The sequence below is a fragment of the Primulina tabacum genome, chromosome 18, assembly GCF_025594145.1.
Source record: "Primulina tabacum isolate GXHZ01 chromosome 18, ASM2559414v2, whole genome shotgun sequence".
Classification (NCBI taxonomy): Eukaryota; Viridiplantae; Streptophyta; class Magnoliopsida; order Lamiales; family Gesneriaceae; genus Primulina; species Primulina tabacum.
The window spans coordinates 30,038,513-30,065,877 of NC_134567.1; the positions used below are offsets into that span (position 1 = coordinate 30,038,513).

The following is a 27,365-nucleotide window of genomic DNA, read 5'->3' on the forward strand; positions in this document are numbered from 1 at the left end:
ATGTATTTATCAAAACACTAAAACTCGGTGTAAGCCTGTCTAACGATTCAATCTGATGTGAGAAATCTATAACATGACCAACTCTTAATTTTTTTATCCAAAAAATATTATTTTTCACTATAAATATAGATCAAGATTAAACTGATTTATAAATATAAATTCACGAAACCATTTTATAACATGCATATTCATAACAAAATATGGAAAATATTCGGTTATCTCGTGGAGTTGGCCCACCCAAATTAGTAATATATCTCAACCAATTAATGCATCAAATATCTAGCAGACAACTCAAAAGATATCAGTTATTTAAGCTATGGTTGGGGATTATATTATATATGATATTGAGACGAATTTTTTTCTTTTATGAATCAAATGCACGAAATTATTCCCTACATCATTAAAATTTAAACGCTTCTTTGGTTGCATCTTATTTGTAATACTCGGTTGGGAAAGTTTAGAATTGTAAGACAATCTTACGTTTCTTTATTATTACGAACATATCAATTATGCTCATATTTACAATAAAAATTAATATTTTTGAATAAAAAAATAATATTTATATTTTTTATGGGTGACCCAAATAGGAATATCTATATCACAAAATTGACTTTTTTTGTAATATATAAATACGCGGAGATTAATTAAAAACATAAAAAGTATACTCCTATGTGTGCGCGCACATGGATTTTTAATAATACTCAACATTTACATCGAATGGATCATCGTTATTAAATGAAACAAAATCCTTAGAAATTGGTGTATATGGTGGCTTTGTGCATCTCAGTAGTGCCCAATTCACACCTTCAAAGAAAGGGTGTTGCTTCATGGCAGCTGCACCCATGGTAGAACCCATTCTTTTAGTAGGATCCTTGTTCAGTAACTGGATGATCAGATCCTTAGCCGAAGCCGGAACCGACGGGACGTCCTTCGGAAATCTGAGCTCTCGAGCCACGATGTTCGACAGGGTGAATTCGTTGTCCGTCCCCTTGAATGGTGTCACCCCGTAGAACATTTCGTATATAAAAACCCCGAGCGTCCACCAGTCGACTGCATTGCCATGACCTTCACCGGATACGATCTCCGGGGCTAGGTACTCGTGCGTCCCGACAAATGACATTGATCGTGCCTCGATGGGCTCGGCTACTATCTTTAGGGTACTTCTACTACCCTTCCTACACCTCCTCCGGTTGGGGCGGAGGCAGGAGACGCTAGGGACGACGCAACTTGGTAACATACACGACGGTATGGAGAATCTACGAGATGAATAATCGGAACTAGACGATTTGTGAGTTTTTGAATTGAGTCGATCGTAGACTATCTGTGGCTTTGATGTTGAATCATCACATTTTAGGGAGAGGTCGAAATCAGTAAGCATTATATGACCGTCGGATTTTACAAGTACATTTTCGGGCTTCAGGTCTCGATAAACTACGCCTAGCATGTGTAGGTATTCTAGTGCAACAATCACTTCTGATGCATAAAACCTGAAATTTTACATTCAAAGTTATCAAGCCTCATATATATCAGAATTCTTATAATAATTACTAACACCAATTCTATCTATCTAGAATGTCATATTCAAGAACTTTATCGGATCCGATGAATCTATCTATCTCATCAAAATTAACAACGTATGATGTGTTCGAATTGAAAAAAATACATATCATGAACACATGAAAAAATAGATGATGATAACAATCACCTGACAGCGTCTTCATCGAATCTCTTCTCCGGCTGGCGTTGCCGGAGAATATGCAAGTCTCCGCCGGGACAAAACTCGGTTAACAAACAAGACCACCTCGAACATTCAATCGTGGTGTAAAGGAAAGGCAAAAATGGATGGTCCAACATTTCAAGTATTTCCCTCTCTGTCCCTGCTCTACCCTCCTTATTCCTACTAACCAACTCCTCCCTGTCCATCATCTTAGCTGCAAAGACAGACCCTTTAGAGCCTTTTAACTCCACCAGGTAAACCGTGCCTATGTCGCCGCTGCCGAGCCTCCGGATGAACGAGAAGTCATGCAGAGTAAGCTTTTGTGTCATAGTTTCGGACCCTCGTTTCTTGGCATCTCGAAAGATTTCGACGGCGATGGATTCGATATCACGACTAATTTCAGAGCCAAAGCTCGTTTTTGGATTGGTAGCCTCGACCATGTCATTCATAGCCATAGTCGTGGTAGTAGTGGTGGTAGTGATGGTAGATGCGGAACTCGGGGTTTTGCGTTCATCGGCCATATCGGATACGTATATTTCCATGATGGGGCGAATTTCATACCAAGAAAGAAGTATTTATGATGATTTATATGTAAGTAGACGAGTGTTGTTGAATGTGTAGATAGGAGGGGAGAAATCAAGAATTGGATCTTTTGAAGAGTAGAGGGGAAACGTTTTGGGCCGGCAATTAGAGGGCTGGGTCTCCATGCCGGCGATTTTTAGTTGGGTTGGGGCCCAGATGCGGCCTTAAGTTTTTGGCTCTATTATTTAAAATAAATCAGATTAATATAATCTATTTATTTTTTTAATATTTGATTAATTTGACTAAATTTTTCAAGATGAATGAACCCAAATAAATAATGTCGATAGAGCATCTATTGATTATGATTCTAAATCTTAGATAATGTAGTTGATAGCAACATTTAGAATCATGAACTTTCAAGAATATTGAAGTTTAAATACATTAAAAAAATTAATATTTTAATAAAATTCTGCGAAATTATATTTTTCTTGTTTCCTAACGATTGATTCGGCAGAGTTAACTCCACAAGAAATTTGGATTTAGTGTTGCACAATTTGGCGCCTTCAGCGAAGATCGAGTACGAATAGTTGTTCTTTTTAATGACATACCTCAAGGTACTGCTCAAATCATTTATCCAGATGTTCATTTCTCAACACATGAATAATATTAATCATGACTGTTCAAACTTCGGATAAAATCAAAAATCCAAATCGAAAAAATCGAAAATCCAAATCGAAAAAACCGAACACCGAATCGAAAGCTTAATTTTGTAATTCATATATAAATATTAAAACTGAAGTTTATTTGGTTTTGTTTCGGATTATATATGTCAAAACCGAAAAAATTGAAATTTTATTAAACTAATAATTTTTTTTATTTTCATTTATATTATATATTTTGATATGATATTTAGTGAATGAATAACCATTTTTAATAATTTTTAGTTAATTGTTGTTTGTTTAATTAATTTAGATCTTATATTTAAATATTTTTTATTAAGAAAACATGTAAAAAGTTAAACATATTATATTTTACAATATATTTATATTATTAATTTAAGTAATTATATAAAAACCGAATTAATCGACCGAAATAACCGAACCGTTTTGGTAGAAAACCGAACCGAATCGAAGAAAAATGGTTCGGATTTCGGATTATATATTTCTAAAATCGAAAAAATCAAATAAAAAACCGAAAATCAAACCGAACCGACCGATGAACACCCCTAGTATTAATGTTGGAGCAGTTCTCTTGTAAATATGTCTCGAATATATATATCCGTTCATACATTTTTTTTTCCTATTATTTGATACAATTTTAAACTTTTATTTTATGATAAATATCTCTTCTCAAAATTTCAAAATCGATCCTGAATCAAGATTATGTGGTTTGTTACTCCGCGGAAGCTTTGTGTTGTATCCAGTTCACAAGAATGGAATAATATGCCATTTGGTTTGGCCAGATTAAACTTCACCCTAATCTATATATGTTTTGGGCTTCTCCAAAGGATACAATTCGAAGCCCATACTAATTATCAACTAATGAAGGATCCAAATTGGTCTGGGCTCAGCGGGGTTGGGTTGGGCTGGACTGCGTTTAAATGACAAATCGAAATACATATGATTTGGGCTCTGATTCGTTGCCAAGTTTTCATGGCGCTTGTCTTTCTCCTTGACCACTTGTGAAACCCAAATTCTTACTACCTCGTCCTTGACATCTATACATGTCAAAATGGGCTGACGGGACAGGCCAGCCCGCAACCCGCCATTAAACGGGACGGAGCGGGCCAGCCCGCCATTTTGGCGGATCTCTAAATGGCCAACCCAGCCCAACCCATCTTGGGCCGCGGGTTAGACGGGCCAACCCGCTTATTATTTTTTTAAAAAAATATATTAAACAATATTAAAATAAAAATATATTTAAGTGAAATAATTTCATAAAAAACTTAAAAACATTGAAATAAGACATTGATTGCATACAACAATCAATATAATCCATAAAAAAATAAAGTGTTTATTCTAATTCACACAAGATTTCATCGTACACATGTACTAAAAATTAACTCATGTAATATCACCAACCGTAAATACAATGAAATCTTTAAATGCGAATTTCAAATCTTTTTTAGTATACACTTTCTCCAGTTTCTTAAGGATTTGTCATCACAAGAAAACAAAAATTAACGATCTTAAGTGTTTGTCCGCACAAGGCACCTAGCTCTTACCACCCACATTTTCTTAAAAAGTGAGAAACATTGGAAGATAACAGAAAGTCGAGGAAACAGACGGTTGTAAATTTCAAAAAATATTATGTGTTCAACAATACACATAATTACTTTATTTACTATATTATTTCGATAATTTTGGATTAATTCGAGTTAAATATTAAAAAAAAGGAGGAAGACTGGAGAGTATAACATCTTCAAAAAAAATAGAAGCATAGAGATTTTACCGGAGTGATTGAAGTTAGGTACATGAGAAAAAATAAGGAAGAAATAAGAATTTTTATATAAAATTTAAAAATATAAAATTCTACCCTAATTTGACGGGCTTAGGCACATGAGAAAAAATAAGGAAGAAATATGAATTTTTATATAAAATTTAAAAATATAAAATTATATCCTAATGTGGCGGGCCATCCCGCAACCCAAACGGGCTGCTATTTTATCAACCCAACCCGCTCAATTTTTATGACGGGGCGGGCCGACCCGACGGGCATGACCCAATTTGACAAGCTTATTGACATCGTTGTTTTTTAATTGGAAATATCAATTATATAAATAATTTTTTTTAATCTCATTTTAATTTAGTGATTGTTTTAATGATAACAAACAATTGTTGAAAATAACTCATTTATTCAATAACGATATTTTAGTTAAAAAAATATAATAAATACTGTTGAATATAAATATTTGACTATATATTTGAGATAAGTGAAAAATGAAATAATATTTGAGGCAAGTAAAGTATTTATTGAAAAATACAATGTTTTATTTTTAATATATATTGGGGTGGGGATACTCATAACGGCAAAAATTTGTGTGAGACGGTCTCACGGGTCGTATTTTGTGAGACATATTTTTTATTTGGGTCATGCATAAAAAGTAATAAAATATTACTTTTTATGCTAAGAGTATTACTTTTTATTGTGAATATCGGTAGAGTTGATCCGTGTCACAGATTAGGATCCGTGAGATGGTCTCACATGAGACCCACTCTACTCATAACATGATATCTTTGAATAATTTTTTTTTACATAATCTTTTAATTTTTAAATGTTCCTGAAAGAAGAAACTCAAAATATATATAAATAATTTAGGAAAATCAAGCGAAACACTCTTGTTTTACCGCTGCTATAATTATAATAATAGCTCAAGAAAAGAAATCTATATACCTATAAAAGTGTGGATAATTACAATGTTTTCTAATTGTGCATTATCTATAATACTCTTCATGCAAAATTCAACAAAATAAATGACATAAATTGCTCACACATTTTCCTCATCATTATTACTAAAACCTTTGTATGTGACCGTTGTATATTCATTATTTAGAGCCTTATAAATGATATTCAAAAATTGTTGTTAACCTTTCATTCAAAAATTGATGTTACCCTTTCATGATTGTCATTTAGAGCCTCTTGAGTGTGACCATTGAATTAAAGGTTTTACTCACTTTGAATATTCTTTTAGCAATCATTATTACTTTTAAATTAAATAAAACGATATGAATTGAAAATAAAACTATATTTAATCAATTCAAATTGATTTAAAATTATAGTTCGACAAAATAGAATTAAAAATTTGATTAAATATAATTTTATTTTCAATTCAATTTTTGTACAGTTGCTAAAATGAGAAAGAAATATGTAGAAAATCAATCAATTTTTTCATTAGTTTTTTCCCACTAATATTGATAATAAATAAAAATAAATTGAATTATTAATTGTTTTAATTACTTTCATAGATTCTATTTTATTAAAGTATCCTCGTATTTGTATATTATCAAATAGTACTCAATCATAACAATAATGAAATGACATTTTATTTGTATTTGTAGAGTTATTTACATACAAGTATATAATGACAATTATATTGACAAAAAGGTAACCAAACATTAAATAAAAAAAATCAATAAACACTTAATTTGAACAAAAAAAATATTTTGAACTTATTCACATATGTTATCATAATTGATACTTTTTCAGCTTATTTCTCTAAAAAAAATCAATGACGGTATCTATTATATAAAGAAAAAAGTATAGTCAAATGGTACATAGATAAAATTATTATAAATTGTTTTAAAAATGACACAAATGAGTCAAAAAGGAGTGAGAGCAAGATATTGCTACAAATAATTCTTAGTATAACGTTACCATAACTAAATTGGAAGTTATGTTGGTGTAGAGTAAGTCTCTTGTGAGATGACCTTACGAATTTTATCTGTGAGACAGGTCAATCCTACCGATATTCACATAAAAAAGTAACACTCTTAGTATAAAAAGTAATATTTTTTTCATGGATGACCCAAATAAGATATTCGATCAACGAAATTGATCTGTGAGATCGTCTCACAAGAGATTTTGTGGTTGGTGTATTGAGAATTACCAGTTATGCAAATACTATATACAAATTAGAATTTAAATGAGAGGGAGAAAATAATCTATAATTAATTTTCTATATTTTATGTTAAAATTCTAAATTTCTATCTTTGTGATGCCTTTGAATTTGTATAAAGAAATATGTAATTGTATCTATTTACAATTGTAAAACAATTAAGTTATGACAATTATATCACTTAAATTAATATGATATAATAAATTTTAAAATATGAAAAAAATTAGACCATTATAAATATGATATTATCATCATTCATCTGGCACCTCTAAAATATTTCTTATTATCATGAGTAGCAATTTGACCATCCTGATTAATAATTAATAAAAATTGATTATCCATTGTTATTACTATCTCATTATTATGTATTCTCCCATGCATCACCATTTTGTGATGTTGAATTTAATTATTTTTAATTAACAAAAAAAGAAGAAAAATTTGAAGAAATTAGGCACGATATTAATCTAATTTATTGATAACCTTCTAATAATAATCAATTGAATTGAAAAATATTATTATATTTAAGTAATTATAATTTATTCTAATTCAAATTTATTAACTTTTTAATGTCCAGTATATATAGAATTCATTAGTAATGTACATGATTTTACTTTTCAAACGATAATAAGAAACATCTTAAAATATAAATATATAGTGAAAACGAATTCAAATTTTATGTTAATAGTTTCGAACCTTAGCAAATGCAATTCTAAAAAAATGAGAGGATAATGATTATGATGATACATGACACTGAAGATTAATTTAGAGTGGTGATATTTTTTTCTCTTTTCTGAGATAGAATAGTGATATTTCAATTATTAATTTAAGGAAAATGAATCTCCATTTAATAAAATTGTTGGAAATGAAATTTTTTTAGTTCACTGCTTTAAGCAAATATATCTAGGGCATAGAAGGGGTTAGGGATGACAACTTTTCCCACGGGTTTGGGACCCTGCAGGGAAACCCGAAACAGGGATGAGATCCCCGGCCCGATTTTTTCGGGTTGGGGTTCGAGATCGGGATCGGGTATTTTTTAAAATCTCCAAAGTAGTTCGGAACGAATATGAGCTTACTATCCCCATCTCCGAACTTGCCCCGCTCCGCCCCGCCCCATTGTCATCCTTAGAAGGGGTGAATGGAGTATTTATTTACTTTATTTTCAATTCTTGTGTTTAAATATATTAATTTTTTTCTTAAAATACAATTTGTGTCCATAGGCTTTCTTTAGCTAATGTAATGTTTTATTATTATTTTATATAATTTATTGACTAACAAGATATAGGTTTTTGAAAAAATTCGAATTTACGATATTTACAAACTTAAAATGAAAAATTGTTGTCACATGTTCTTAATTACTTCAAAATTATAAGTAAGTACTATTTTAGATTTTCAAGATTTAATTTTTACATTTTAGGAACATATTTATCAATTAATTGATGTAATGAGTACACAAATATTAACATCATATACTAAAATATTTTCTTCCACTCTTATATTGCTTAATTGATTAAAATATATTCATATAATTCTATGTACACTCTTATATTGCTTAATTAATTCAAATCCTTTCATATCATTGTATTTGTATTGTTATATTGATCCACCTTTTTTCGAACGAAATGTTGTTTGATGGATTGGATCACTGTGTAAATATTAAAAATATTTTTATTATTAATTTATTTTTTATGCTAGTAAAGACAAAAACATGAATGTTTAAGAAAGCGTAGTTTATTGAGATTGTCACAAAGAGCCGACAAAATATAGCATCACTCTGATGCATAAAATGCTTACTCTCAAATTCTTTAGCTTATACCATTCTTGAAACTTTTCTACCAAATCCTATATATACAACACCATCCAAAGAACCTTAATCAACACTAACAATCTGCGTTCTTGAATCTGTCTTCTGCTCTTCCACAAAACTCAGGTTTTTCCTTTGATCTTGTCCAGTCGACACACCACTGACTGCAGTGAGCTAAAATGGCCGCTGCAGTGACAAGAGATGAGCTGGCAAGATCCATGAGTAGGAAATCCAGCTTTTCGTCCACGAGCAAAAGAGGTTGGGCTTCAGCCAGTATTCATGAGGCAATCGTGGCTTCAGGAGACGACATTTTTCAGAAAAGCGGGAGGCAGGACGACGAGGAAGAGCTACGGTGGGCGGCAATCGAGAGGCTCCCTACTTATGATCGAATGAGAAAGGGAATCTTGAAGCAAGTTTTGGACAATGGAAGGGTTGTGCATGAAGAAGTTGATTTTACCCATCTTAGCATGCAGGATAAGAAGCATATTATGGATGGAATGATGAAAGCTTTCGAAGATGACAACGAGAGGTTGCTTTTACGACTCCGTGAGCGAATTGATAGGTAAAAAACATGTTGTTGTGATTTTGTTTATCCGATCTAGTTTGGATGAAAAGTAAAGTTTTGTTGAGATATTTCGCGTTTGTGCCAATAGGGTCGGAATCAATGTCCCACGATGTGAGATCAGGTTTGAGCATTTGTCAGTTGAAGGTGATGCATTTGCCGGAAGCAGAGCACTTCCAACTCTATACAATTCTACCATAAACGTGCTGGAGGTAGTCTCTCCTGTCATTTTTTTATATTTTTCGTGATATGCGGTAGAATAAGACGTCGATTATCTAGCCAATAATCCTTGTTTTAAATAGGGAATTCTTGGCCTTTTGAGGCTGTTCCCATCTAAAAAGAAGGCAGTCAAAATACTAAATGATGTGTCTGGCCTAGTAAAACCATCGAGGTACGTCTGCATGCATCAGAAATGAGCTGCTTATTCTAGTGTTTATCATGCAATTTCTCTGAAATTGGATATACATTGTAATTACCAGGATGACTCTTCTTTTGGGACCTCCAAGTTCAGGAAAAACTACGTTGCTCAAGGGGCTTGCTGGAAAGCTGGGGGAAGATCTTAGGGTGAGAAATTTATGCCAAAATCTACTACGTTTCTCAAGGCGCTTGCTAATATGTCTTGATAATATGTGATTCTTTATGCATAAACTTGCTCTGAATCGCCTATTTCTGCTGGATTCCAATACATTAGGTGAGTGGAAAGATCACTTATTGTGGTCACGAATTGAGGGAATTTATTCCTCAGAGAACTTGTGCTTACATCAGCCAGCATGATCTTCACCATGGTGAGATGACAGTAAGAGAAACCTTGAATTTTTCGGGTCGTTGCTTTGGAGTCGGTGCGAGAGATGAAATGCTGGCAGAATTATCGAGGCGTGAAAAGCAATCAGGGATCAAACCAGACCCTCGAATCGATTCATTCATGAAAGCCATTGCAGTAGCTGGACAGAAGACCAGTTTAGTCACAGATTATGTGCTCAAAGTTCGTCTCCTTTTCAAGATGTTGAATTGATCGAATGAACGTCGCAGTTTTAGCTGTTTATTGATGTTTTTCGGTTAACAGGTTCTTGGAGTGGATATCTGTGCTGATACAATGGTGGGTGACGAAATGAGAAGGGGTATTTCTGGCGGACAGAAGAAGCGTGTTACCACTGGTATGTGCACTGGTTTCATGTTTTCAATACTTACCAAAATTAGAATCTGAAATATGCTTATGTGGCTTTTGAATATTTGCTTGATATGCAGGAGAAATGTTGGTTGGGCCAGCTAAAGTCTTTCTGATGGATGAAATCTCGACCGGTCTCGACAGCTCCACCACATTTCAAATTGTCAAGTATATGAAGCAAATGGTTCACATAATGGATATAACAATGATCGTTTCCCTTTTACAACCGGCCCCTGAGACATTCGATCTTTTCGATGACTTGATCTTGCTTTCTGAAGGACAAATTGTTTACCAAGGTCCACGTGATCAAGTTCTTGACTTCTTCGAGAGTGTAGGATTCCAGTGTCCCGAGAGAAAAGGAGTGGCTGATTTTCTGCAAGAGGTTACATCTAAGAAAGACCAAGAGCAGTACTGGTCAAGGAAAACTGAACCTTACCGATACATTTCAGTAACGGAATTCGTCCATCGGTTCGAATCTTTCTACATTGGACAAAAGATATTTGAAGAACTTAGAATCCCTTACGAGAAGAGCCAAGTTCATCCAGCAGCCTTGGTGAAGGAGAAATATGGTATTTCAAACAAAGACTTGTTCAAGGCATGCTTATCAAGAGAATGGTTGCTGATGAAACGTAACTCGTTTGTGTACATTTTCAAGACGACACAGATCACAATTATGGCTATTTTTACATTCACCGTGTTCTTCAGGACACAAATGAAGCCTAGTCATATAGACGATGGAGGAAAATTTTATGGTGCCCTTTTCTTTAGTCTCATTAATGTCATGTTCAACGGTATGGCTGAGCTTGCCATGACAATTTTCAGACTTCCCGTGTTTTTCAAACAAAGGGATGCCTTATTTTACCCGGCGTGGGCTTTTGCTCTTCCCATTTGGCTCCTTAGGATTCCCATCTCAATAATGGAGTCAGGAATATGGGTAATACTAACATATTACACCGTTGGATTTGCCCCTGCAGCTAGTAGGTAATATTTAAAATTTGGAACGTTTTCTCTTTGATAATTATACACCTTAACCATACAAAAATACTCAAAAGAATGGAGACTCGATGAACAATGAATGATGCATAAATATTCTAGGTTCTTCCGGCAATACTTGGCATTTGTGGGCGTTCATCAGATGGCCTTAGGCCTATTTCGTTTCATCGCTGCCCTTGGAAGAACACAAGTCGTTGCCAATACTCTTGGAACCTTCACTTTGTTACTGGTTTTCGTTCTTGGTGGATTCATCATTGCCAAAGGTTACCATTATATATTTTTTTTCGAAGTCCTATTTCATGTACACAGTTCATTATAAATCATTCTGTCGTTTAACTGCAGATGACCTTCAACCATGGATGAAATGGGCTTACTATCTTTCACCCATGTCTTATGGACAAAATGCAATTGTACTCGTAGAATTTCTTGACCCAAGATGGTCCGCGGTAAAGATAAATCATTGTTATCAAACAAAAATTCTAGTTTATATGGTGTCATGGTGAATATCATATTTTTCAATCATCGCGTGATGTTTGATCTGTTTTTTAGTCCAACGACGATAAAAGATTTGCCGGAAGCTCAGCAGGGTTGGAACTTTTAGCAGCCAGAGGAATGTTTACTGAAGAACATTGGTATTGGATTTGTGTCATTGCGCTGTTTGGCTTCTCTCTGTTCTTCAATCTCTGTTTTGTTGCCGCATTGACATTCTTACAACGTAAGTTTAAACTTCAATACTGATCAGTGATAAATATTAAGAAACCAAACAAATTTAGCTTTCTGATTCATTAATTTAAAAAAGATTAAAGTTAGAATCCAAACTTCAATGCAGCAATGGGAGAGTCCAAATCTGTTAGTTCAAACCTAGAAAATGAAAGCAAGAAAAATAAGTCGGCGTGCTCTAAAATTGAAGGTGCGAATTTTGAATTCTTTTCTTTTCTTCTTTGTTCATTTCAAGAATCTATGCAAACGTCAAACCTTATTGATCATGCAGGGAGGACCACACTAGAACAAGCGAATGCAAGTGATGCAACTACTGCAACCGAAAAACGAGGAATGGTGCTTCCATTCAAGGCATTATCCCTTTCATTTGAGCACGTGAATTACTACGTTGATATGCCAGCAGTAAGCAACTGAATCTTGTTTCTCTTTTTCTGTCAAAATGCTGCTAATTTTGTCCCTCATCATTGGTTCTGCGTAATTTCAAGGAAATGAAGAGCCAAGGAGTTGAGGAGACGAGACTCCAATTGTTACAAGACGTTAGTGGTGCTTTCCGACCTGGAGTCTTGACCGCATTGATGGGGGTGAGCGGTGCAGGAAAAACCACTTTGATGGATGTTTTAGCAGGAAGGAAAACCGGTGGATATATAGAAGGTGATATCAGTATATCTGGTTATCCCAAGAATCAAGAAACGTTTGCTCGTGTGAGTGGATACTGTGAACAGAACGATATTCACTCTCCTCATGTGACTGTTTACGAGTCGCTTCTCTATTCAGCCTGGCTGCGTCTTCCAGCAGATGTGAACAAGGCGATAAGACAGGCAAGTCATTCTACCATATACTTTTTATCATCTTGCTTGGCCTAGACATCATTTCCCCTGTCAAAAAATGCCTGAAGATCGTGTCAAAGCTGTAACCTGACACTGCAAGCCTGCAACATAACTAATAGCTATGGACTTTAACCTAGTGGCAACCACATGATTTCATGGATCACTTTTTATCTCTTAAAACATAGATGCAATAAATCGTATTTCCTACCTGTAATCGTTACCAACCTATTTTCCTCAGATGTTTGTCGAGGAAGTGATGGAGCTAGTCGAGTTGAACACGTTGAAAGGCTCGTTGGTCGGACTTCCAGGAGTTGATGGTCTGTCAACTGAACAGAGAAAACGACTCACCATCGCTGTTGAACTGGTCGCAAATCCGTCTATCATTTTCATGGACGAACCGACGTCTGGCCTTGACGCAAGAGCTGCTGCAATTGTCATGCGAGCTGTCAGGAACACTGTGGACACAGGAAGAACTGTAGTCTGCACAATTCACCAGCCAAGCATTGACATTTTTGAATCATTCGATGAGGTACTTCTGTTTATTGAGGTATATAGATACCCAGATATTCTAGGAACAAAAATATGAGATCTCTGAACCAAATATGTTGTCCCTGCAGCTATTTCTGATGAAGAGAGGAGGACAAGTTATTTACGCAGGACCTCTTGGACAAAATTCACAACTGTTGATAGAATACTTTGAAGTAAGTACTATTCATGAAGGTTCTTGAATCATTCTGAACTGAAAATGATCTAAATCCTATATTTCTGGACTTTTGTATCTTTCAGGCGATTGAAGGCGTGTCTAAGATAAAATACGGCTATAATCCAGCCACATGGATGCTGGAAGTTAGTTCTGCAGCAGTTGAATCTCAACTTGACTTGGATTTTGCGGAAATATACTCCAACTCTGACTTAAATAGGTATGGGTAGATTATGTTTCAAGATCTCATATAATACTCAAACATGGATTTCTTACTTACGCTCTCCAAATTTCAGGAGGAATGGAGAACTTATTAGAAAGCTAAACACTCCAGCACAAGAAACCCAAGACTTATACTTCCCTACTAAATACTCTCAACCATTCCTCACACAAATCAAGGCATGCATTTGGAAACAGCACTGGTCTTACTGGAGGAATCCACAGTACAATGTTATCCGATTTTTCATGACAACAGTTATTGGTCTCATATTTGGAATCATCTTCTGGAATAAAGGAGATAAGATGTAAGTTATAATCTGCTATCTTTTAATGTACTTCTGCATATTTAAGCTCCAAGGTTTAAATATTTGACACGAAGCACGGCCTTCGACAGACACAAACAGCAAGACCTTTCAAATCTTCTAGGAGCCATGTACGCTGCCGTTCTATTCCTTGGAGGAACAAACACTTCAGCTGTGCAATCGGTAGTTGCAATTGAAAGAACTGTATTTTATCGGGAAAAAGCAGCTGGGATGTTTTCAGCTTTGCCTTATGCATTGGCTCAGGTAAAAAATCAAAGCTGACAGTATAATCTCAAGACGAGCATAGATATAACGAGCTCTATCTTGTAACCTATCTTTACAAATGTTCTTTCTTGTACAGGTGACGGTAGAAACAATTTATGTTGGCATCCAAACATTTGTGTACAGTCTTCTCCTTTACTCAATGATTGGATTCGAATGGGGGGCGACCAAGTTCATGTGGTTCTATTACTATGTATTCATGTGCTTTGTGTACTTCACATTATATGGGATGATGCTTGTGGCACTCACACCAAGTTACCAGATAGCTGCCATTGTCATGTCATTCTTCCTCAGCTTTTGGAACCTCTTCTCTGGCTTCCTCATTCCAAGAATGGTAAAAATACTGAAGTAACTGTACGACTTGTTTTTCCGAGCATGGATCCAAGAATTTAACTGAGGGGAAAAATTACCATGTTAGCCCCTCGCTGGGTCCAGCCCTTTATTTTGTCGTCACTTTTTTATCCCAAAGTTGTGTTTTGAACATAAAAAGGGACCGTTGTTGACAAAATCTCTCAAAATTTGCAGGAAATTCCAATCTGGTGGAGATGGTACTACTGGGGTTCTCCGGTGGCATGGACGATCTACGGCCTTGTAACATCTCAGATTGGTGATAAAATGGACAATGTTCATGTGCCAGAACATGGTGACATCCCAATTAAGGACTACCTTAAACAGTTCTTAGGTTACGATTCGGATTTCCTTGGATATGTTGCTTTGGCTCATGTTGGATGGGTATTGCTGTTCTTCTTTGTGTTTGTGTATGGCATCAAGGTCTTGAACTTCCAGAGAAGATAGGGAGGATTCAAGAAAGTGTTAGCATCCTTCAGTTTAAATAACAGAAGTAAATATTTCAATGATGGAAATGTGATTTATTATTAACATCCTTTTTTCATGGTTCAATTGTTGATTTTTTAGTGTGATTGTACAGTGTAATGTGGACTCTGAAGGAAATAAAATTTAATTCTCTTTGTATTGCATTCTTTATAAATCTCCAAATTGTAAGGACGGCTATCATTTGGAAGAACACCACTTTCTGCACGCTAAAGAGTATGCACAAGTCCAAGGTTAAAATGCACATGATTCTGCAAATTTAACTAACTCAGCTTCAACCATGAAAGATAGCTGAAGCAAATTAAAATGACCAAAACACACGGTATCCAAATACAAAATTAGTCAAGTTAACATGACAAAAATCAAATGAGAACAGAACAAACAAAAGTACATGACAGTGTCCTTCATCCTCCAACTATCGCAGTGCTTTGTCACAGCAAGTGATTACCTGCTCATATATCGCCTAAAACTTTCATCATATGAAGAAAAGCGTGCAACTGGAGGTACACTGGTTTCAGAACTGGAAAGTCTTCTTGATGTTCCATCGCTCAATGGTAATTGAAGTGTAATGTCAGGGAGAAAAGGGTAAGAATCTCGAACAGGAGGAACTGTATTTGTGTAAGGAGCAGTGTTGTACGATATATTGTGAGACGGTGGACCAGTACTATGTCTCGTATAACTGAGGGACTGCTGTGGGGTAGCTCCATGCCAGGATTCAGTTGAAGGGCTGGAAGGAAATGTGAGAAGTGTGACATCAGATAAAGCATTTCTTGGATCAATATAAGGTTTGGGATACGGTTTGTCACCATAAATTTCTGGAGAGAAATTTGCAAAACTAGACTTTGCATGAATGACAGGATGTTTGGCTGTCGAAGTTGCTTGATAATCCGTAGGCAACCTAAAAAGGGCCGGTGAACTTGGGGGAAACCTGAAAGTGTCCAAAGTATTTGAAGTTCCTCCAGTTAGTGGTAGCGAGGTAGCAATTTTCTGTTTCAGTGAAGATTTAGCTTGTTGAAGTGCCTCCAGAACTGATCCTAAATCTTTCGAAGTTTCCTGCAGGACAACTGGAACCTTGTTGGATGAAGAGCTACTCGCAGAAACAATCGGTTGAAACATTTTCTCTGCATTAGAAGAAATATTTGTTGAAGAGTTCATAGTACAATAAACGGGCAAACTTGGTGCCTCGTGATCTTTCCTTGAATTTTCTTTGTCAATGTTCTCCTCCAACACGGGAAATGAGGACTCCAGCATTGGAGGTTCACGAGTAATCATGTGGCTGCACCCCTGATCCTGAAATAATCCTTTTTTTTCATCTGGGGGCGATAGAAAACTCTGGTGAGTCTCAAGTTCTTCACCAAAGTGAGTCTCCAGTAACTTGCCTTTCATTTCTAGGTTATTTGAACTTAATGTTCCACCAGCATCTGAAAATCCAGGTAACTTCATCTCCTCCTGTTCTGTAAAGTCTGAATGGCAATTGGGATCACACGAATCCTGGTGATTCATGGACAAGATAGCGAAAGGTTAAAAATATTCTGAACAACATTAATATGTGACAGCAATGATGCGGATGAAGCTACATTCAAGAATATACGATCATTTGAATATAAAGAAGAATGATAGGAAAATAAATTAGTATCTAAACATAAGTAGTACGACAATAGGAAAAAAATCTACCATCCTCAAATATTTCATACATGGACTCATTAATCCTAATAATCATGGAGAAAATGATAACATTGAGCATCTGCTCTCGATGTTATTTAATAACTACAAAGATGGGCTGTTTGTTTCAGTTTTCAAGTGAAGGAAATGTTATTGGCTTCCACTCCAAAATGAACACATAGTTTGGCTCCCTTCAATTTTGGCTGAAAAAATGTATCTTTTAACTTCATGTTTTCCGTCCCAACATATCAAAATATGATCATTCCTTCTTTCCATCTCAAATATTCCTGGAAAATCTTCATCAACCGGTTTCCTCCCTTTTTCCTCTGTTTTCACCTATATACGTACAAAATTGGTGTCTCTAAACTTACTAAAAATATATCAAATAAACTCAGCCTAATACAGACCTATAAGAGCATATTATATTAAATCCAAAACGTGCAAGTTATGGAAAAATAAGGGTGAATGAACTGACAACATTTGAATTACTTTAATGGTGTAACATCTGAGGCTGGTAAAGCATACCTGTGTGCCACTGTTATTCTCTCTGTACTTCTCCTCCCATTCTCTCTGGACCTTCTCCTCTTCTTCAAATTGCACAATGAGTAGTGCCTGATGTTTCAACGCACTTTCCATGTCATCATCTCTCTCATGTTCACTGATATAATGTCCATTGATCTTTCGACTTTCACTACCTGATTCTAGCATCGAGTTTTCTATAGGCTGCTTCTCACTATCATATTCCGTGTGTTCTCTCAATGATTCGGGATTACAATAAGAGCCGTTGGAACATCTCTTGAAGATGTGGCTTTCACAGGCCTTTCATTTTGAAACTCTTCCATTGATCTGATGCACAAAAAAGATGGTAGCATCCTTGGTGCAGCATGACAGACTTTGGTTAACTTATTGACTTAGTTTAAATGCAATTACTATTATGTATATATATAATTAGAAATTGTGTTGATTGATTGGGCAACTGAAAGAAAGAGTACCAAAGGAATAATAGAAATTACAAAGAAATTACAAATAATTGCATTAAGATGTAACTTTTATGTGATTTCATGAAGGGGTTCATTCAGTTATGCACCAAAGAGATTTTAGGAGTTTAAAATCACATGTTATATGTGCCAACAGGAAAGTTATAATGGGCCAGAGATCAAAGTCCAAGGTTGGAAAAAGACCTAGTCTCCCGGCGCCTTATCCTGCGACATGATTTACCAGCCCGTCTTGCTGAAGAACCATTTAACGGAAAATTATATTTTCTTCTAACAGGGTCCACATGTTTCTTCTTTTCAAGAGAACACTGAGAATCTTTTGTACTTTTCCAGGACAAGCTTCTACCAATTGATGCAGATGATTCAAGTTCAGAGCTAGAGTGAGACTCCATTTCATTTCTTCTTACTTCCAAGTTGGTTGACATATCTTTTGTCATCAACGAGTCAGTCATAGATCGATGTAGGGTTTCCTCGGGGTCAGAATTTGAATCATAACCCTCGGACACATCACTTATTCCATGGTTCTCAAGAATTGCAAGAACATCTGCAGTTGCCTTTTCAGCTTTCTTTCTCTGAAGGGATACAAACTTTAGTTGCTCCTCCAATTCAGACACCTGGATGTACATATAGTTTCAGAAACTGTTATTTTAATATGACGACTGGATGGGACAGGGGGCAGGAGGGAAGTGAAATATGTGAAATATGCACATATTCACATATGTGTCATGAACTCACTCTCTTGGAGAGCTCATCAGCTCTTTGCATGGACGTTTTTGAGACGGATCTTTCAGATAACAACCTTGCCCGGAGGAATTCAATTGTCATTGCATTTGAATCTTCCATGCTTGTGCTCTTTCTGATGTTATAGTAATTCAAAGGCTGAAAATTAGTACAAAAACAACATGTACAAGCTAAATGCACATAATATGTCCTGTTCTTGATGATTAGAAAGATATTACTGATTTCTCAGAACAATTATTGCCATTATATTAGTAGTATAACACAAGAAATATAACATCTAAATTATTATATCTGATGCCAAATAATCAACGTATAAGTTCCCTCAATATACTGTATATTTTTTAGAAGAACGACTCTGTTGAGTAGAGAGTAAGCTTTTAAGTTCATGGCAAACGCTACTTTGTGTCTAAAAAAGAATTCTCACACATATGCTTAAATATATAGAAAGAAGTCTGAGCAGCTGATGAAATGCCATTCCACCAATTTATAGTCACCTAGAAGGCAAATCGTAGTGAAATCTCCAACAAAACAACATTAATAAAAACATCATACTCAGGCACCCAAAATGACTCAAATTCAAACCTATATCCTGATAAATCAATATTTCTACCATGGGGGCATTCAATTGAGGACACCAACAAGAACAGCTTAAGTGACTTCGTAGAATACGTGGAGTTTCTAAGTAGGTTGATAGTTTCTATATAACGGGCACAACCACATGAACCCAACCCTGTGACATCTTTTCGTGTGTTGCAGCTAGCGCTAAAATAGTTGGACTGGTTTATGATAATGCACACAGCCAGAGGCAAGAAACTCTGCTTCAAAGGTTCCTCGACCCATATCATTCGTGTTTTGCGGAAAAACTAAAGCCTAAAAAAAATTCAACTACAGGAAAGACAGAAATTTCGAAAAATTTAAAACTTGCCAGCAGAAGCCTTGACTGGCCACCCAGTGGTCCATTATCGGCACAAAATCTATCCATTTTCGCGTCATACAGTGCTCGTCTACAAACCATCTAAACCCCAATAAATAAATTATCAAAGGCAGAGAGCTCCCACAAAAGCAACAAAACTCAAACATTTCCAAACATTAGAGCCCGCATAAAGACAAACTCGGAATGAAAATTACCAAAATTGATCAAAGACCCGAGGGAAAATTGCCTGGACATCATAAACTAAAACAAATCACGATTAAAAAAAACAAAAACAAAATCTGGTTAATACACGAAGGGAAAGAAGAAATTACCTCGGTTCTTGATCTCCGTTCACGGAATTGGCATTTGTTAGCTCCTGTAAGAAGTAACACCAGATTCAAGGGCAAGACAAAGTAAATTGAATCATGTATCTGAATATACACAGTGAAAAAAATTAAAATTTAGAAATAGAACCAACGAATCAAATCAATGATTTTCACTTCAGATTTTACTGGAGAAGTTGGCTGAGTTTGCCACAAAATGGTGATTCTTTATCGATTTAAATTCAGTAATTATCACTAAGTGTCATTGTACTCCAATAGTTTCTTTTGTTTTATCCTTCATGTTCAAGTTACTCCTCTTTGTTTTTTTTAATGAAGATGAACTATTCTTGTGTGTTCGTTCGAAAAAAATTGAAAAAAAAATTTTGATTATTTGTCAAATATTTGCTTAAATATTATCTTTATAAAAAAATTCTAAAAGAAGAAACATAAATGTAAAAGAGTAAGTCTCTTGCGAGACGGTCTCACGAATCTTTATTTGTGAGACGGGTCAACTCTACCAAAATTCACAATAAAAAGTAATACTTTTAGTATAAAAAAAATATTTTTTCATGGACGACCCAAATAAGAGATCCGTCTAACAAAATACGACCTACTGTCTCACACAAATTTTTATCAATCTAAAAATAAATTTTTAGCTTCTTCATTTTTTTTTCCAATTAGAAAGTTTACAAATAACTATTGATCTGTCCAAAAAGATATTATTAATAGACGAGCAACAAACTGTTTCAGTTTGGACCCTATCAACGATGGATCTTTTTTTTTTTTTGGTTGGTTGAACATTTCTAAATTATTATAATTATAATAATCTTTAATATATTATAATGTGTAAATCCCAAGAAAAATTATATTTTGTCATTTTAATGGATGTCCAAATTTGCCCTTATCTTTTTTCAATATATTTAATAATTAAATTGCAAAAAAATAAATAGTTATCTTAAAAACTTCTAACAAATTTTAAACAATGTTTACGTTTTAGCATATGTTCCGTGTGCTAATATTATTATTATTATATTATAAAAGAGGCAATATAATAAATTAATTTTCAACATCTACACGAATTATTATTTTTCTAAAATCACTGTTTAATATATTTTTATTTAAAAAAAAGAAGACGAACAGAGGGAGACTATCACCAAGACGTGATACCAATCCAACCAAATTTATTATCTTGAAATTACTACATATTTAGACGTGAAATTGAATTTCAAAATACTTTAATATATAATAATTTATAATCCATAGAAATAGCTGCCACTCTAGCTTAAAATAAATAAGACATGATTTAAATTCTGGAAAAAATTACATGTATCCAAACAACATATAATGAGCTTAAATATCGATTCAAAATTCATTCATTAAAATAGAATTCAGACAAATAATTTTCATAAAATTATGTAATATAAATTATAAGATCGTTTATCCAGAAAAAGTATGGATAATTCCAAGTCAACCACGTTTTCCTCGAGACCAATTATTTTCTTTTGTCAAACAAGAACAACGAGTTGAAGGCGGCGGCGGCTGCCATTGTCTTGCCTAACTCTTCTCTTACTATAAAAACTTCATATATTCCAAGAAACGCGCACTCAAATTTTTACGCAACAACATTTCGGTTCCTTCGAAGTTCAAACTACCTAAGCAAAATCCCGTTTCTTGTGAATTGAGTTACTTTCAAGAATAGAGAGAAGACTTCTTTTTTGTTATATGGAACCATCTAATTCTGGTAGCTATCCGGAAACGCACGAAACGATTCGGTGGACGTCAGGCGAGAAGGTCGATCCGAGGCTTCTGGCCTTGTTGGAATCGTTCGAGGAAATTTATGTGAAAAGGCGTGGTTTATTCAAGAAAATTTTCCCAGGGGATCACGACGAGTTGTTCCGAAAAATCGGGGATGCGATTTCCATGAAGAAGATTATGAAGATGAAGACGAAGAAAAGCATGCGGCGGAGCCAAAGCATTGGCCCGGCGTATGCAGTCAGAGGAAGAGGGTTGGATGATGGGATTGATGAGTTTAAGCTTGAGAGATTCAAAGTCAAGACTCCGATCGTGATCGAGGAAGATGGCCAAGGGGGTAGTACTACAGCTCTCGGGGGATCGACTAAGGATTCAGAGTGAATTCAACCCTTTTTTTTTTGAATTTTTTCTTTACGTATATATTGGCTGATTTTTTTTATTAAAAAAAAATACTGTTCAATTATTGATTTATTGTATTGTATTGTTTTACTTTTCGGGTAAGAACTTGTATATATCTTATACTAGATTATGGGTGATCACGTTCGTGAATAAAGAGACTCGTAGATTAATTTTGTGTCAATGTAAGCAGTTGGTGTGATCAAAATCTGCTTGTGAATTCAAGAATTTGTGTTGATTTTTTGTCAACATTTTGATCTAAATATACTCTTTTTTGGGTTATAAAGTCGTGGAAAGGAAGAGTTTTGGAAGTGGAAGAGGAAGAGGTGAAGTGAATGATCCAGTTAGGACATAAATGGACTTAAATTGCTTCATTCGGTCCAACCGGTAGTTCTTTAACGAAGACTGATGGGAGTGGAACGTCCCTATATTATCAATTTCTTAAAACATTAATGAGGACGAAACTTGTCAATGTCCAATTATTGAGGACTAAAAATATTAGGCCAAGAACATAATAATATCTACTAACAATTTACAACCTTTTTTCAAGTTTTTTTTTGGGTTATTTTTATTAATTAAAAGGGATTTTGACAATTGTAGAATGAATTATTTACAAAAATGAATGAATTTGAAAACATTAATCTTAGTACATATTGGGATTGGATTAAATTTTTAACATATTATCCAAAATCATCGGCACGAACTCGTCCCACAAAGACATATATATACCGCCTACATCATCAAGTAACATATATAATACAAATATATGGGATATTTGTCTATGGTATCAAATATGTATAATGTACTATTTCTTTTATTAACATTTTTCGAAGAATATGTTGTATATAATTTGTCCAATGTTATTTATCTAGTTAACCTAGTTTTTAGGTTATTGTTCTAATTTAGATATTTAACCTTGTATTCCGAAAGTTGGCGGTCATGGATAGGGGTGTTCAAATTTCGGATAAAACCGAACACTGAATCGAACCAAAAATCGAATTTTATAATTCAGATATAAATATTAAAACCCAAATTTATTTGATTCGGTTTCGGATTATATATGTCAAAATCAAACCGATTGAAAAAACCAAAATTTCATTAAATTAATACTTTTATTTTTATTATATATTTTTTGAGATTATATCATTTAATGATAAATTATTTTGAATAATATTTAGTTGATTGTTGTTTATGTAATTCATTTAGATTTTATATTTAAATTTTTTACTAAAAAATCATGTAAAAAGATAACATATTATATTTTACAATATATTTATCTTATTAATTTAAATAATTGTATCAAAACCGAAATAACAGAACCATTACGGTAGAAAACCGAACCGAATAAAAATAGTTCGGATATCGGATTGTATATTTGTGAAACCTAAAATCGAAAAAACCGGACCAAATCGATTCCCTAGTCATTGGATTTAAAAAAAAAAAAATCGTTTAATGTAATGATCTATATATCCTACATACATTATATCAATTTATTTAATGAAATATTAATTTAGATTGACCTGATTTCATAATTGGATTATGTATATATATTAAACATAATGAGATAATATTTGTCCTTCAGAAATAAGAGCGTCCATTGCAACCTTATTAAACTGTTACTTCTTAATCATAATTCTTGCTTCTGAGTCAATCGAATTTTCAAAGCTGAATCTTTATTCCTCTGTGTCTTCTCATCCCCAACGTGGGTAACCCTTCAAACTTTGCTTCACCCCACTTCCATAAAAGATTCAGTTTTGCCGCCATTGAATATTACGCACTCCTGTACTCGTAGGAATCAGAGGGAAGCGAAAAGGGAAACTTTACCGAGAACAGTGAGGGAGGGTGGAGGAACAGAACAAAGATCTGATTTTTTCTAGTCGTGGAACGGACAAAATTAGGACTGATGGTCAAAGATGCTGCCTTTTACGCTTTTATGGGAGGAAAAGTACTGGTTTCCTGAGAAGGGGTTTTTGTTGTGATGTAAAGGATTACAGTAGTTCTACTTCTCTTGGAATTTTATTTTGGGGTATGAAAAATCATAGAAAGTAGGGATAACATTACAATTCGGGTTGTTTTCGCGGACAGAAAAAGTTCAAGAAAAAGGAGAAAAAAATGATATTTTCAGGTATTTATTTGGTGATGACGGTGATTGGGTTTGCGGTGAGTACTTTGTTTATTGTATTTGTGTGCACAAGGCTCATTTGGGCTCGGATATATTTGACTGCGACGAGGCGGTCATTAGCCAGGGCTTCCAGATCTGATGCTGGCATCGTAAGAACTTGTTTCACTACGTTTTTGCACTGAGGAATTTCATTTGGTTGAAGATTTTGATTCACATTTTTTGCCCATGATGTGTTATACATTCGTTGGCATGTCTTTGCTCTGCCGTACTTCAATGTATTTTGTTACTGTGTAGCTGCATTTTGTATTTATTTTGGGTTGTTAAAGCTTGGTCATGTAGTATGCGACTCTTTTGGATATTTGTGATGGTGGTTGACAAGCAATTACGTGGTGGCTTTTAAGATTGAGGCTCTTCCACCTAACAAACTAGTATTTTGCTCCCAAACAGATTTATTGCGTTATATCGGTTTTGAAAACCAGTACTTCTACGTATCAAATTTCACCCTTTCTGTGTATCCTGTACCTGTTCTATTTATGTACATGTCGAGTTGGATCCTACCTCAAACACGGTTTATTTCATCCTACCCATGTGGCATTGTCCCCATGATAGGATGACCAAGATTTGCCCATGCATATATAGGATCCATTTTTTTTTTTGAAATTGTATGTGTGGCAAGATCTTACCCGTTGAAATGAAGTGAGGGTAGTGACCACATAGGTAGGATCTCATTAACCCCTCAACCACCATGTTCATTGGGATCTAGAAATGAACTTTGGCTCCACTACATTATGCGCAGCATGGCACTAAATATTCTTTCCTCGAATTGAGGCTTTTTGGGTTTTCGGCTCAGATTGATAGGAGTAAGAGCAACGGGTTTAGAAGCTGAAGTTTGGCACCTGCTCATTCTCTGCGTGTTTGCTCGAGCAATTTCTGAAGTCTTCTCATGTTTGAATATTTTTTAGGGAACTTTTTTTTGAGTCTTTGTAACTTTTATTTCTGCTTTTCACTTTTAGATTATTCATCCAATCACTCGCATTTGTGTATTTTGGAAGCGAAATTTTCATTTTAAGATAATTGCGTGCGGCGTTTGATTTTGTTTCTAATGTAAGGGGGCCAACTGCTCCTGCTAATTACCCCACTCAGTCCACACCATCAGTATCACTTCCTTGTTACAGGCTAGCACACCTACTTGTACTATGTTGCTAACCACATCAAGACACTACTATTCTGTTGTTAATTTTGTTGTTGATACTTGATCCTTTTGTGTGTGTGTCTTGTCATGGTGTAATGACACATGAGAATCCTGATTTATCTTTGCTTTGAACCACTTGTAACTCAGATCTAAAGGATTGTTTTTCTGACCTTTTCATACAGTTGGAGCGTGGTCTTCACTGTCTTGAGCCTCTCGAGGTATCCAAATTTCCTGTGAAAAAGTATGGAAAACTGTGCTCATCCTCAAAAGAAAATGCTGTGTAAGTTCATCGATCTTCTGTGATCCTATGAATTTACACGAAACTTGTCTGCTAAACAGGAAAATGTTTAGGTTTTTTTTGTGGGGATGAACATTTTGTTACTTATTTTGGTTCATGGTGTCACATGGTAATGGTTTCTCCGAAGAAATGTGTGGTGTGATTAAATAACGATGTTTTAACGGGTATGTTTGGAAATTTTTGGGGGACACATAAATCCACCTTTATTGTTGGGAAAAATAGCTTTAAAAGCTGACAAGTTTTAGTGTTCGCTATACCATTCAGAAGACGTGAGCATTTTCCCTCTTTTTTTTATTAGTTTCCAAGCTAAGCACATGGAGTCCATTGTAGTTACGTTTTTTTTTTCTTTTAGAAAGATAGTTCTTCATATTTGCTGTCTACATTTACTACTTTTTTGTCCAGAATGTTGGAGGTAAGCATGTATTGACAAAGGTATTGAGCTTAAAATTCTTCGAGTTCAGATCCCAACACAATCTTCTTAAAAATTAAAGAGGCTGACTGAATAGCATTCTACACATCTTTATTTTTCTTAGTATTCTTTGCAGAGTTTGATGTGTCACCAAGACTTAATAATGTTTTTGAAATTTCATGATGTAGCTTTAGACTCAGGGCTCTTATGTTTGTTGATCATGTAATCTCACAAACCAAGTATGCCTTGTTTTCACCCCTGGATTTCGAATCATTCCATGTTTCTTGGACTCTTTTTTACACATTCAACCTATGAAATTGATCGGTTCAACTGGGCCAGACCCCGGTGCAGTTCCAGTTGAACTGGCCTAAATACTAGTTTCGATTATCATTGAAATCAAATGTATATCATCGTTGCTAAATTATCATTTGCAGTTCTTGTTCTGTTGTTTTCTGGTCATCCTTTCAATATCAGATAAAAAAAATTTGTCTCAGGTGCACCGTCTGCCTTTCGGAATACCACAATGAGGATATACTACGCATCCTGCCTGTCTGTGGACACTCATTTCATTCTGCGTGTATTGACACATGGCTGCACCAGCACATCACGTGCCCTGTTTGTAGAATTTCTCTTCGGGATCTTCCAGAGCGAAAATGGTACGTGCAACCGATGTTTAGTTCTGCTATCCGGTCCCAGTATACCATGCAATCCATCAATGCACATCACTGTCATTGCATGTTTCATGAGCATAGGTGCTCGTTGAGATCCAATGCCACTCGAATAATGGGCCCAATCCAGGAGAGGGACGGTCCTGATGGTAGAGTTGGTGGCACAGTCTTGATTGATCGAGATGGGATGGATAAAGATTCCGTAAATTTGGAAAGTCGAGAGCCCGTCGAATCAGTGAGCTCAAGCCATTTTTCAGCTGCACTACGATCCTAGTGTGCTAACTTTTATTCACAATGTTTCTTCATTCTTTTATTTTTTCTGCATATTCTACCACCGTGTCTATTCATTTACATTTCCATAGTTGAGGTGATATCACCTATTAAATGTATAATTTTGATACGTTTCATCGTATCCAATATACTCAAAACATTGAGTGTCATCTCTCGAGTTACGGGTAAGATTTTAACCATAAAAAATACAATTGGCATTGGAATTGCTGAATGATTCTTCCTTTCTTTCAACGATTATAAATTTTTGTTGGAAAAAAATCTTTACAGTGTGTTTGGTTTTTTCAAAATATATATTTGGATTTGGATTTGGATTTGAAAATTCAAGTATTTGAAATTCTATTTAAATT

General features: G+C 34.8%; 6 protein-coding genes across 7 annotated transcripts; 3 read left to right on the forward strand and 3 right to left on the reverse strand.

The window, feature by feature from the left end:
* Positions 1–679: 679 nt before the first annotated feature.
* LOC142533448 (serine/threonine-protein kinase AGC1-7-like) lies at positions 680–2,372 on the reverse strand. The gene is made up of 2 exons (XM_075640211.1): positions 1,706–2,372; positions 680–1,487 (listed from the first exon to the last, which is right to left on the reverse strand). The coding sequence occupies exons 1-2, from the start codon at positions 2,257–2,259 to the stop codon at positions 692–694; spliced, it is 1,350 nt and encodes a 449-aa protein (XP_075496326.1). The 5' UTR covers positions 2,260–2,372; the 3' UTR covers positions 680–691.
* A 6,462-nt stretch (positions 2,373–8,834) lies between these two features.
* LOC142533451 (pleiotropic drug resistance protein 2-like) lies at positions 8,835–15,392 on the forward strand. The gene is made up of 19 exons (XM_075640214.1): positions 8,835–9,217; positions 9,309–9,429; positions 9,520–9,608; positions 9,697–9,781; positions 9,909–10,199; positions 10,281–10,371; positions 10,463–11,363; positions 11,478–11,638; positions 11,718–11,821; positions 11,925–12,090; positions 12,205–12,497; positions 12,581–12,913; positions 13,161–13,451; positions 13,540–13,623; positions 13,709–13,842; positions 13,919–14,146; positions 14,236–14,407; positions 14,505–14,759; positions 14,951–15,392. The coding sequence occupies exons 1-19, from the start codon at positions 8,835–8,837 to the stop codon at positions 15,218–15,220; spliced, it is 4,452 nt and encodes a 1,483-aa protein (XP_075496329.1). The 3' UTR covers positions 15,221–15,392.
* Positions 15,393–15,544: 152 nt separating this feature from the next.
* LOC142533449 (uncharacterized) lies at positions 15,545–18,239 on the reverse strand. Its single transcript, XM_075640212.1, has 3 exons — positions 18,100–18,239; positions 17,444–17,764; positions 15,545–16,747 (listed from the first exon to the last, which is right to left on the reverse strand). The coding sequence occupies exons 2-3, from the start codon at positions 17,624–17,626 to the stop codon at positions 15,701–15,703; spliced, it is 1,230 nt and encodes a 409-aa protein (XP_075496327.1). The 5' UTR covers positions 17,627–17,764; positions 18,100–18,239; the 3' UTR covers positions 15,545–15,700.
* On the reverse strand, positions 17,928–20,178 carry LOC142533450 (uncharacterized). The gene is made up of 3 exons (XM_075640213.1): positions 19,900–20,178; positions 18,649–18,769; positions 17,928–18,527 (listed from the first exon to the last, which is right to left on the reverse strand). The coding sequence occupies exons 2-3, from the start codon at positions 18,754–18,756 to the stop codon at positions 18,075–18,077; spliced, it is 561 nt and encodes a 186-aa protein (XP_075496328.1). The 5' UTR covers positions 18,757–18,769; positions 19,900–20,178; the 3' UTR covers positions 17,928–18,074.
* Positions 20,179–21,612: 1,434 nt separating this feature from the next.
* On the forward strand, positions 21,613–22,023 carry LOC142532474 (uncharacterized). Its single transcript, XM_075638765.1, has one exon. It carries the CDS (start codon positions 21,613–21,615, stop codon positions 22,021–22,023), a length of 411 nt encoding a protein of 136 aa, XP_075494880.1.
* A 1,620-nt stretch (positions 22,024–23,643) lies between these two features.
* LOC142533760 (RING-H2 finger protein ATL80-like) lies at positions 23,644–27,167 on the forward strand. Of its 2 annotated transcripts, XM_075640648.1 has the most exons (4): positions 23,644–24,309; positions 25,535–25,632; positions 26,554–26,715; positions 26,812–27,167. In XM_075640648.1, the coding sequence occupies exons 1-4, from the start codon at positions 24,151–24,153 to the stop codon at positions 26,999–27,001; spliced, it is 609 nt and encodes a 202-aa protein (XP_075496763.1). In that variant the 5' UTR covers positions 23,644–24,150; the 3' UTR covers positions 27,002–27,167. The 2 variants fall into 2 exon arrangements, with proteins under 2 accessions (XP_075496763.1, XP_075496762.1); XM_075640647.1 differs by having other exon boundaries at positions 23,646–24,309; positions 26,554–27,167.
* Positions 27,168–27,365: the final 198 nt, after the last annotated feature.